We start from the raw sequence: 12,795 nt of genomic DNA on the forward strand, positions 1-12,795 counted from the left end.
AAAAAAAAAGATCTAATTCTAGACTGTAAAATGACAGCTTCTTTATTTAAAAAAAAAAAAAAAAAAAAAAAAAAAAAAAAAAAGGAGAAAAAGAAGGTCCTATTAGACAGTTTGCCTGCATACAAACTGAACCTCTAATTATAAGTTTATGCAGCACAGGTAGGTAACAGTGCTTGGATAACAGAATTGACAATTTCAAACAAACACTCCAGAAATCAGTCTTTAATAGTTCAAGTTCTACATGAAAAACAGCAGAAAATCTGATTAATGCCACAGGAAAGACACTCGTAATAATTGAAGTTCAGCAAAGACTGGCAGAAGAGTGGCACCTCAGGCAATCCGCATCAGACAGGAACGCTTACCCTGCAACACACAAGGGAATGCAGTGAAGTGTAGAGAACCTAAACAAATAAAATAAATACTATTTTTTAAATAAAGAAGAAATGTCCCAGCATGTACAGCAGACCCACTAAGTGTAAAGGAGGGTCACAGGAGCAGACACTGGACATTCTCTCGCACTGGCATTTGAACAGTCTAGCTGACCACACAGCTAGATGCAGATACCGCAGTGCTGCGTAGTTTCAGGTGGAAAGAGTGCTGTGCTTACCGCTCACCAACATACTGCACATGGGGAGAGAAAAAAAATAAATAAAAATATGTAAAAAAGGAGTCAGACAAAGCCACAGAGGTGAAGAGAAAAAATAAAAAAAATAAATAAAAAGCAGAAAGTAGATGTCCAGTGGCGTGACCAGCCCACCACAGCCAACTGAAACAGCTCGGTGGGTAAAGCGAAGCCACAGAGGAGTTTCTCTACGAGGCGTTTCCAACGACGGAACCCTACTGAGAGGGGCTCATCGGGATAGACCTCGCAGGCAGGTAGCAAAGGCGCCAGTACAATTTAGAGAACACTCACTTCTGTAGCCTTCAGCTTCATGGAGACGCTAGCTGAGAGAACAAGGGGACAATCAGTCATCTTAACTACCACTTCAGGCCTGGAGGGAAAACGCTCCAGCAGGAATCAGAAAAGCGCTCTCTTTCATGGTCATCAGAGCAGTTGAACATAAGCTTCTCATCATACTACAGGCAATCAGAAGCGTATTCTAAATAGATGAAGACCATGAAGCCTCACCTCCGTACTTCGACCCGGAGGCCGCTGGCGGAGGACCTGGAAGGAGAACATAAACTGTGGCTACCCGCTGTGGACTGCGCATGCGCGGCAGGGTTTCTGACCGGACGTCTGTACACCCCCGTAAGTAGCACTTCCGCTGTGAGCGCGCAGCAGTGAGTTGCAGGGGGAGGAGCTTCTCTCAGCATGGCGCGAGTCGCGGGACGCACGAACAAGCCGAGCGCGACTGGCGCGGTGCTGATCAGACGAATATACGCGGGTTCTACTCACCAGCTGGACGTAAAAACGCGCCGCACCGGGAGAGACACACATTACGAGGCGGAAGTGAGTGTTTCAGGCCTCATTGTCACCACTACGACAGATCGATAGGAGTGAAAGCAAACCTGGCGCTTCTGTAGCCGCGCAGCAACGCAGCAATGAACTCGAAATCAAGGCCACAAGAAATGCCACACGGCTCTGATCTATCGCTAACTGGTACGACGGAGAGGCTCAGACACTTTCTCTAGATTGTGGCTACATAAGCGGCAGTACTAACAATCTCATTGGAACACGTGGTGAAGAGAGCATCATGGGAAGACTGAAAACTGCGAAGTTAGCTCCTTAAATGGCCAATATAGAGGCGACAGAAATGAAAAAGGCTAATTTATGCGTTAGAGCGAGATTAATTACAGAATCTAGCCACATACCTGCTGACTTCAGGGAACGACTTCTGACTTCATCTCCAGGAACGAGGACGAAGTGGCGCCTCCGTACGCTTATATAGCGCCCGTTTACGGCGTACGTCACACAGCCAACGTCACCTCACAGGCTCCTCCCATTGGCCATTCGTTTTTCCTGAATCCTGAACCTTTTCACGAACCTTCCCGGGCAGAGAAACGTTTTCATTTTATGATGAGGCCCGTTATTAATAATAATCAGTGGGGAGCTTTTATTTTAATTATTACATGACCTCGGACACCATGGGGATTTCACTTCCTGCGAATTCGCGGCATTATCCTCAGTTCGGGGGAACCGTTTGGCCAGACATACGATAATTAGTATTTAATATAGATCTATTATCTATAGATCGATATGAAGCGCTGATAATGCGCAAACTACAGATCCCATAATGCACCTTGCAGTTGCCGTGCCGAACGCGATCCCATGATGAGTGGTTAAGAGCGGTACTGCAGTTCCAGCCGACGTAATGACCAGGTTATTCCTTCATTTCTTGAGAGTCTGGTTTGAAGCTCATTGAAATAATGCCAATAATGCGTGCCGTAATCCAGACTAAAGGCAGTCCAACTAATTTTATTTTCTGCTTTATATATATATTCAGATGCACAATAGCTTTGTCTGAAGTTTCACACATGAAGTCGGTCTGTGATACCCTGATTAAATCAAGAGAATATGTTTGATTACCTGCTGGATCTGTGTTAATCAGAACTCATGTAGTTCAGATTATCCTCATTCTTTCTTGCAAAAAAGTTTTTTTGCTACCATATTTCATTTGGTACAATGATGTTACTGAGCCAGTTACATTGCATTAAGATACACATATGCATCATTTTCTGATGGGTTGTCTCCTTTAATGTACATATGCTTTGAACATACAAATGACACATTATTTGCAGTGTAAAAATACACTTTAAATATAATACTCAAACTTTTCCTAATAGACTAAAGAAAAGAGTCGGGTTTCCAGGTGAACACTATCTAACAACATGATCCATTCTCCATTCATCAAGACATCTAAAGCAATTTTACAAAACTCAACAAAATGTAGATGATTTGTAAGTTAGTGATGGTATAATATTCAGATTGTGATAAAATAAATGCTCACACCTGCAACATGTTCCAAGTGGTGATGGGGAACCACAGCATACAGTTCAGAATGTAAAAAGCTATGGGTGTATAAGTGCCTCCATGAAAAGGTTGTCCTTGAAGGCTTGTCTTGTTGTGTAATCCAGGCCAAGGAACTAAAACTGAAAAGTGCAGCTTTGCTAATATCTGGAATCTAAAGTTGACAGTGGAGATATGACAAGGTCAGAAAGTTAATATAAAATTATTGTTATTATTTTTTTTAGATGAAAATATTTTAATCTATTCTTTATATTAAATTTCAAACTAAAGCAATTGGTGCTTTTAGGTCCCAAATGATTACTAGCTATTGTAAAAGAATGGGGGAAATCTACAATGTCTAAATGATGTCTAATAGGTATGTATCATGTATCATATTTCTGTCTGAAATTGGTTAGAATATCTTGATTCTGAATGCTGAAATAGGGCATTCAGTTCTTGCACAGTTTCATTCAAAAAAAGTAAGTTTAAGATCTGCTCTCTGTGATCTACCAGAAAGCACTATCCAGTAATGACAATTTTCATTTTCCTCTCCTCAGTCTTCACACATAACTGCTGGACAGTGCAAAGACACAAGAACAACGTTACACTGGATGGAAAATAATCATCATCGTAAAGATATAAAACAGACAGCCATAGAAATATGCCAAAAATTGACCCAATATCTCTGTAAAGTGAGCGGTGCAAGAAACACACTGTTACAAAAGAAAAGGCACAAAAATTCAGCCATTTGGTGCAAGAGTAAGATTAATTAAGAATAAATATGAAGAATTGCTAGAATATGCAACTGCCTGCCTGAGTGTTTAAAATGGGAACAAAAACTGTCATTACAGCCGCCTGGTGGGCAATGCAGTAACATTAAAAAGTACAAAATGTTGCCCACAAACAGACAATGATATTTGTGTAGCATCCAAGTTTTTCACCCAAAAATCTGCAGTATCAAACATGAAGCCATTTCTAACGAACCGAGAACATTGCATGCATTTAGTCATATAGAAATGAGTCAAGTACATATGCAAACAGCTTCATGTTGCTGGAGTAGCCATTGTTCAGTGTTGAATGGAGAAGATATGAAATTTACTACACAAAAAGCTTGTCTAAATCTACTAGGGCTGAACAATATTAAGAAAAAATCTAGTCAATATTTATTTGACAATTATCATGAGTGCGAATGAATTCACCATTTTTTGCTAAGTCTGTCTATTAAAAACTATGTATTGAAATATGAACTGTGCTATACTGCGCTGTAACAAGCAGAGCATGAATTGAGAGCGGGTGTTTAAGTGGGCGTGTCTTTGACATGGGACACATCTGATTGGTGAGCACAATTGTCTTTCACACAGGGACATCAAATCAGCGTGATTAACTGTCATGTTTCCGCCTACTGTGGAGAAATGTATTTTACTGCTTGCCCCCACTTTCCCCACACTGCCTCTTCTGCCTCTGTTCTGCCTGCATCCCCAACGCCCCAGGGTCACCAACGCTCCAGTCTCTCACTCACTCTCTCTCCAGTCTCTCACTCGCCCCAGGGTCACCAACGCTCCAGTCTCTCACTCGCCCCAGGGTCACCAACGCTCCAGTCTCTCACTCGCCCCAGGGTCACCAACGCTCCAGTCTCTCACTCACTCTCTCTCCAGTCTCTCACTCGCCCCAGGGGCACCAACGCTCCAGTCTCTCACTCACTCTCTCTCCAGTCTCTCACTCGCCCCAGGGTCACCAACGCTCCAGTCTCTCACTCACTCTCTCTCCAGTCTCTCACTCGCCCCAGGGGCACCAACGCTCCAGTCTCTCACTCACTCTCTCTCCAGTCTCTCACTCGCCCCAGGGTCACCAACGCTCCAGTCTCTCACTCACTCTCTCTCCAGTCTCTCACTCGCCCCAGGGTCACCAACGCTCCAGTCTCTCACTCACTCACTCTCCAGTCTCTCACTCGCCCCAGGGTCACCAACGCTCCAGTCTCTCACTCGCCCCAGGGGCACCAACGCTCCAGTCTCTCACTCACTCTCTCTCCAGTCTCTCACTCGCCCCAGGGTCACCAACGCTCCAGTCTCTCACTCACTCTCTCTCCAGTCTCTCACTCGCCCCAGGGTCACCAACGCTCCAGTCTCTCACTCACTCACTCTCCAGTCTCTCACTCGCCCCAGGGTCACCAACGCTCCAGTCTCTCACTCACTCTCTCTCCAGTCTCTCACTCGCCCCAGGGTCACCAACGCTCCAGTCTCTCACTCGCCCCAGGGTCACCAACGCTCCAGTCTCTCACTCACTCTCTCTCCAGTCTCTCACTCGCCCCAGGGTCACCAACGCTCCAGTCTCTCACTCACTCTCTCTCCAGTCTCTCACTCGCCCCAGGGGTCACCAACGCTCCAGTCTCTCACTCACTCTCTCTCCAGTCTCTCACTCGCCCCAGGGTCACCAACGCTCCAGTCTCTCACTCGCCCCAGGGTCACCAACGCTCCAGTCTCTCACTCGCCCCAGGGTCACCAACGCTCCAGTCTCTCACTCACTCTCTCTCCAGTCTCTCACTCGCCCCAGGGTCACCAACGCTCCAGTCTCTCACTCACTCTCTCTCCAGTCTCTCACTCGCCCCAGGGTCACCAACGCTCCAGTCTCTCACTCACTCTCTCTCCAGTCTCTCACTCGCCCCAGGGTCACCAACGCTCCAGTCTCTCACTCACTCTCTCTCCAGTCTCTCACTCGCCCCAGGGTCACCAACGCTCCAGTCTCTCACTCGCCCCAGGGTCACCAACGCTCCAGTCTCTCACTCACTCTCTCTCCAGTCTCTCACTCGCCCCAGGGTCACCAACGCTCCAGTCTCTCACTCACTCACTCTCCAGTCTCTCACTTGCCCCAGGGTCACCAACGCTCCAGTCTCTCACTCACTCTCTGTCCAGTCTCTCACTCGCCCCAGGGTCACCAACGCTCCAGTCTCTCACTCACTCTCTCTCCAGTCTCTCACTCGCCCCAGGGGTCACCAACGCTCCAGTCTCTCACTCACTCTCTCTCCAGTCTCTCACTCGCCCCAGGGGTCACCAACGCTCCAGTCTCTCACTCACTCTCTCTCCAGTCTCTCACTCGCCCCAGGGGTCACCAACGCTCCAGTCTCTCACTCACTCTCTCTCTCCAGTCTCTCACTCGCCCCAGGGTCACCAACGCTCCAGTCCCTCACTCGCCCCAGGGGTCACCAACGCTCCAGTCTCTCACTCACTCTCTCTCCAGTCTCTCACTCGCCCCAGGGGTCACCAACGCTCCAGTCTCTCACTCACTCTCTCTCCAGTCTCTCACTCGCCCCAGGGGTCACCAACGCTCCAGTCTCTCACTCACTGACTGCCAACCCCGACATTAAACAGAATGCATCACGTCATTACAATTATTCGAATTAATATCGTGATTTCGTTTTTTAATTCGATATATCTTTTAGCTCTAAAATCAACACAATTAAAGAAAAAAAAAAAAAGAAATATTATATCCGGATTCTAATCCCAGGAATCTATGGAATATTTGATTTTTTTTTTTATCCAAGCAAGCAACCAGGATCAATTGGGTTCTTACAAACTCAAAAGCAAAACCAGACATATTTCAATGAAATATTTTTCTGCATGAAACATTTGGCAATGAAAGAATGTAAATATAATACTTTTCCTGATATTTAACAAAGCAACCCAAAATGTATGGAAGTGCCATGAGAATAAAGAATATAGCTCATTAAAATGAAAAAATAAAATACAATTTCAAATGATCAATATAATTAAACCCTCAATGTTTTTGGACTGGATATATGCTGCTGTATATATGCGTTATATAGTTAATATTTATTTTATGAAACCTTACCATATGCCTCACAATTAAGCAATAATATAAGAAATGTGGAAGGAAGGAATGAAATGTGGCACAGTGAAATGCCCTGACGGGGATGATTCTTCACATAACCAGTGTAAACAAGAGATAAAGGCCCTTTAACATCACGTCACAGTCGTAATCCTTCCTAACACGTTACAATTTTCGGAGGAGCTCAACAGTGTGGGGGCATCCAGTGCTTGCAGGTGAGGGTTTGAGCCTCAGAGCTACACAAAACAGACAAACAGGAGGAAAGAGGGATGCAGAGCTGCTCGCCACGAATCCATTTCCTCATCACTCAGTCAGCACAGAGCTGGGAAGTTCATTGGTTAGTGTGTGCCAGCGCTCAATTTTCTTGTCCTTGTTTTTGAGGCAGTCGAACCAGTGTTTGAGCCGCTCTCCATTCGCATTGATGCCCAGAGACACGCCGCCTGTGGATGGAAACTGAGTCATCAGACCACCAGGGATGACCAATCACAATGGCACTCATGAACCCAACATGTCATATGATCATTCTGTTCACAACCATCTACTGTAGTCTTCTTCCCCACACATCTTTGGAGGACCTGAGAAAAAACCCTCACCTATGAAATCATTGGACTTCCCGATGTCATAGTCCCATACTGTTACCTCCAGTGTCTTCTTACTAAGGTCAGCATACTTTATATCATAGAAGAACTCCTGCAGTGGTGACAGGCACATGACAATAAATGACAGAATTGAATCACATGCACTTAACTTAGTGGTTGAGAGCAGAAAGAACTTCAGGGTTAATTTTGTCATATTATACCTCATTAAACTCTGGGTTAAGAGTTTTCTTCTTGACAGCCGTCTTGTGCTTTGATTTCTTGTTCTCGTCTGGTTTCAAGTACCTGCACATATATAAAAAATTTTCTGATTCTTCACCATTCAGCTGTACTAGTAGGATTTTCACAGTGAACCCACATAGCATCAAAAGGCATCTCATAGTTGAAATGTAGCATCTTGTCACACCTGCCTAGAACTTTTGCACATTACTGTACATTTGACACAAACACAACATTTTACATCAGCAAAAGAACACTATACCCACAATGAAGCATGTTCTGCTAAAATGCATTTCTTTAACTGGAACTGGAGCTTTAGTCAAGGTAGAGTAAATTATGCACAGTTCCACATATCAGGTGTCTTTTAATGCTAGAAAGCAGAAGATGAAGAGGAGTTACACCTTTCAACATGACAATGTGACCAAGCATATGGTGATGAAAAAAGTTTTTGGCAGCCAGCGATTGTGCAAGTCGTGCCACTTAAAACGATATGAGAGGTGTGTAATTTTAACCATAGTTGCACTTCAACTGTGAGAGACAGAATGTAAAAATCACAATGTATATATTTTTAAAATCAAATTTACATGTATAATGGTGCAGAAAATAAGTATTTGGCTCCTACAAACAAGCAAGAATCCTTGCACTCCCACCAGAGAGCACTACACTCTGATGCCTGAAACTCAGCAGTCCCGGAGGGGAAAGGGGACTGGATGTATTCAGCATATCAGAGTTTTCTTTAGTTTTACTGAGCAAAGTGCTGAAGAAAAACAAATAAAACAGACTGAAATGCTGAAATATTAAAAGAAGAAATATGAATAACATGAATTTTTAAATTGTTTTCTTAGGGTTTCTGCAGGTTTAAGGAAGCCAAATTTAAGATGTTTAAAGACCTTTTAAAGACCCTTTTCATCACATTTAAGACACTGCATAGGGGTTGTTAACTACATTATTCCAATAGCCAGAGTTTTTCTTGGCAGACACTGTGAGGGTGCTCCAGATGCTCTTCTAAAATACAATATTATTATTTTATTTTTCTTAAGTATATCTTAAGTATATATATTATTATTTGATATTTTAATATTATATGTTAACAGACTCATATTACCTGTACTGCTACAAGCCACTAGGGGGCGACTTTGATAGTTTCAGTTTGTACTATTTAGTCATTTCAAGTTAAGTTTTTTTTTTATATATATCGGCAACATGGGCTTTTGCCCTTTTTTACCATTTGCAGGGGTGTGTGAGGTGCGCCTGCTGCTTGCCGTGGAGCGAGGAGAGGGGGTGACTGGAGCGGCATGTGATAACCAGTTGGAGGGGGCTTAGACAGGCTCTGCCGTATTATTAAGACCTTTTGATTTGAGATTTAAGGATTACTAGTCATTTGTAATGATATTTAAACTTTTTCAGGATCTGTAAAAACCCGGACTCTCTATGTCAGTATTTTCATGTATGCCAACTCACGTTTTGACATAGGGGTCAGAAAATCCATTTGCGTCCATTGCAGCCAGATGGGCACATCGGATTATTCCCACCACCAAACCGCTCTTCTGTGAGCTGTACTTCAGGGAGATCATGATGCGTCCTCTCTCCTCCAGTGATTTATCATTTGTTTTGTCAATCTAGGAGGAAGCAGAACATTATTTACTACCATTTCAATCAGATTTTGAATGTAAGAGAATGTTTGTAGAGACTGTGTGAACAGGCATGCTACAGGCATTCCACATTCCACTTAATTACAGAACAATACTGTTCTGCATGACACCGGTACTTGCTTACACATGATTTAACAATAAATTCAGATTATTCTGTATTAATCAGGCAGACAGTCTAAAATGACAATTATTGTTTCTGTAGATGAGAAGGCAGGTGCACATGCAGGATCTGCACATTGTTTCAGCTCTGTAGAAAAATACTTTAATTCCACTTGCTGAAGTCTTGCCCCGCATCACTTTTCCCTCAATGTGTCCGGTGAGGCTCATGTTGTCTCATCTGCTCCACTATATATGCCCTGTGTGAGTCTACAGAGCTGATCTCCAGCACAAATGTCGATGTCCTCCTTGTGTCATATGTGTTGTTCTCAAATAGTTTGTGTTATTGACGTCTTTGTGTGTAAGCATGAGGAATCATGGCACAGGACAAGGTGGACCGTCAACTGTGAGTTGCGGTCACAGTCACAGACTGGCAACCTCTCAGCACACTGCACAGACAGAATAGAATCCGCTGTTTTCACTTCTTGCCGTGGTGGATTGGTTCTCCTTCTGTTTGATCCCCTGTTTTTTTGTTTCACCCTCTCTCCTCGTATCTCCGTCTGAACTCTGGCATGACACTTTGAGGTCTTCTGGTTCACAGGCTTACCCACTAGGCTACTACCAACCTCTATTGTTCTGGGTTGGCTCTAATTAACGCAATCCATCCATGCAATCTAATATTGTAAACCTAATTGAATTCAGCCCAAATGATTCCCAGCATTTTATCAATTAAATTTACAGATTTAATCAATACAAATTCAGTAGAACATTAAAGTTTTTTCAAAGTTTAGCAATTCAAGTCTATTCAGCTTTATTTTGAAATGGGACTTTGTTCTTAAAGAAAAGAGTTTACAAGTTATCCCATAGAACACAACATCTGGCATTGCCGGAAAAGCAACTTCCTGTTTCAAATGGGCTCAAAGGATGACAACCTTCTATTTCCTGAGTTTTCCCAATTGGACTCTTAGCACTATTGCAAGTTGTATAGACTGTGGTGGCCTAGCAGTTTAGGAAGCGGCCCTGTAATCAGAAGGTTGTCGGTTCGAATCCCGTTACGCCAGGGTGCCACTGAGGTGCCACTGAGCAAAGCACCGTCCCCACACACTGCCCACTGCTCACCAAGGGTGATGGTTAAAAGCAGAGGACACATTTTGTTATGTGCACCATGTGCTGTGCTGCAGTGTATCACAATGACAATCACTTCACTTTCACTTCAAGTTGCTGATCATGTGACTCAACTGTCACTTGTTCTAGATCAGCTATAGTATGCCGACGATTCTTCAACATCAAGATTAGATCTCACATGATATGCCTCACATGATACGCCTATTCTTCTCCAGAATCACTCAAGACCTCATCATCAACTGGCTATTGGAGTTTTATTAAATGAACATAAAAAAAACAGGCATGGGAGCCTATAAACTCTAAACACTGGGTCTGTGCTGCATGAGACCAGCAGGGACATACAAACAAAGAAAGTGTACAGATTGGTATGCATAGTCTGTTGTATATAGTCTATGTTCTGTTTGTACTGTTTTATATATGCTGTGTGTGTAGATGATAGTTGTATGACAATGGTTATTTCAAACCATCGTTAATAGGGCTCTTAATATAAAATGGCCTCCTTTCTTTGCTCTTCAAATGTTAGGGAGACAGAAGTAAAATACAAAGAGGAAGGGTCATGTGACTCCTAATGAAATACACTCACAGGCAGCTGCTTCTCCAGGCAGTTGCAAAAGCTCTTGGTCTGGTTAGGCTTGAGCTTTTTCAGGGGGATCCGAGTCTCTCCAATAAATTCATTATGGCGGAACTTGTCCTCATCACACACAGAGATCCTGGAACCACAAAACAACATCAACAACATGACAACCCAGTATGCCAACAGCAGAGGTGAGCCAGATGAAGGACTACCTTCTACAGATTGGGTGCCAATGTAGGTGGGGTGACTGAGTGGTCATAATCTTTAGCCTTTCACCTTAATGAGGCAAGTTGTAAATGTAAATCTGTAAATAAAGAAATAAATGCTTGGAATATTAATCAGTTTGTGGGGCAGTGGTGGCCTAGCAGTTAAGGAAGCGGCCCCGTAATCAGAAGGTTGCTATTTTGAATCCCGATTCGCCAAAGTGCCACTTAGGTACCACTGAGCAAAGCACCGTCCCCACACACTGCTCCCCGGGTGCCTGTCATGGCTGCCCACTGCTCACTAAGGGTGATTGTTGTGTGCACCAAGTCCTGTGCTGTGCATCACAATGACAATCACTTCACTTTCACTTTCAGTGTCACAGGAGTAACTGTGCTGCCATAGTGCACTTATGTATGTCTTATACAGCTCTCCCTCAGTTCAGGATATCAAGGCTTTGATCAGACCATGTTACTTCACGTATGTGACTAAATATGGAGGTCAACATCTTCTGTCTCAGTATCAGGTCAGGAAGGACAGTCGCATTCTGCTCTATAGGTGTGCACAATTAAGAAACCAGCTCATTGTTCTTTCATATTTTATGAATTTTCTCATAACAGATCTGCTTGGTTTTTAAAATTGAATTTTACCGGTTATAGGTCACATTACAGGTGTGGTTTTGATTTCTACATGACAAAAAACTTGCATTTTAACATGTTTTATCCAATGCTTGAAGGGAGTATGGACTTTAGATATAAGGACTGATAGTAGGTTGATATTAATATGGCAATGAGTAGAGGTGAGGATGGACTGAATAGGATTAAAGGTATTGGTGATAAAGTGTCTTCCCCAGGCATTGTGGTGGTAGCCGTTCTAAGCATGGGCAGGGGTTAGAAAGCCCCAATAATGGCAAAGTGTGTCTAATCAATAAAATATATAGGCAGATAGCACAAAGACATCACAATTAGAGTGGCAGGGATTAACCGGTCTGACAATAAACCATAGTCTAACAGTTAATCCACTGCCAAGACTTCCCCAATATCGCAAAAGCAGTGAGTTCAATATTAGATTGAAAAAAGCAGAGACGAGATTCTCCTGCCACCAAACTCAACACCCTCCACACCACGGCTGCGCTTAGAAATTCTGTCCATATAGGTTATGAACAGAACTGGTGACGAAGTGGAGCCCTTGGAGGAGTCCAACCCTCACCGGGAACAGTTCTGACTTACTGCCGACTATGCAGACCAAGCTCATGCTGGTACAGGGTATCAAAAGGCCACCAACCCATACTCCTGGAGCACACCACATAGGATGCCCCTGGAGACATGGTCATAAGCCTTCTCCAAATCCACAAAACACATGGATTGGATTGGTTGGCCAAACTCCGATGCCCCCTACATCACCCCAGCAAGGGTAAAGAGCTGGTCCACAGTTCCACTGCCAGGACGAAAACCACATTGCTCCTCATCAATCTGAGATTCAACTATCGACCAGACCCTCCTCTCCAATACCTTGGAGTAGACCTTTCCAGGGAGGCTGAGG

The 12,795-nt window shown here is 43.7% G+C and overlaps 1 protein-coding gene, 1 long non-coding RNA gene and 1 other non-coding gene across 7 annotated transcripts in view; all 3 read right to left on the bottom strand.

Moving 5' to 3' along the window:
- Positions 1–206: 206 nt before the first annotated feature.
- Positions 207–1,904, bottom strand: LOC114792709 (uncharacterized). Its single transcript, XR_003750148.1, has 4 exons — positions 1,130–1,904; positions 914–945; positions 608–621; positions 207–363 (listed from the first exon to the last, which is right to left on the bottom strand). It is a non-coding gene; the product is annotated as an uncharacterized LOC114792709 (long non-coding RNA).
- On the bottom strand, positions 731–871 carry LOC114793243 (small nucleolar RNA SNORA18). The gene has a single exon (XR_003750233.1). It is a non-coding gene; the product is annotated as a small nucleolar RNA SNORA18 (small nucleolar RNA).
- A 4,101-nt stretch (positions 1,905–6,005) lies between the features above and the next one.
- Positions 6,006–12,795, bottom strand: part of doc2b (double C2-like domains, beta) — a 60,912-nt gene continuing 54,122 nt past the window's right edge. For all 5 annotated transcript variants that reach the window (XM_028983053.1, XM_028983055.1, XM_028983052.1 and 2 more), the window contains 5 exons: positions 11,062–11,188; positions 9,067–9,224; positions 7,590–7,671; positions 7,384–7,480; positions 6,006–7,230 (listed from right to left, as the gene is read on the bottom strand). In XM_028983053.1, coding sequence (XP_028838886.1) covers positions 7,094–7,230; positions 7,384–7,480; positions 7,590–7,671; positions 9,067–9,224; positions 11,062–11,188 — 601 coding nt within the window. In that variant the 3' untranslated portion in view covers positions 6,006–7,093. The remainder of the gene's footprint in view (positions 7,231–7,383; positions 7,481–7,589; positions 7,672–9,066; positions 9,225–11,061; positions 11,189–12,795) is intronic.

The sequence above is a fragment of the Denticeps clupeoides genome, chromosome 6, assembly GCF_900700375.1.
Source record: "Denticeps clupeoides chromosome 6, fDenClu1.1, whole genome shotgun sequence".
Lineage (NCBI taxonomy): Eukaryota > Metazoa > Chordata > Actinopteri > Clupeiformes > Denticipitidae > Denticeps > Denticeps clupeoides.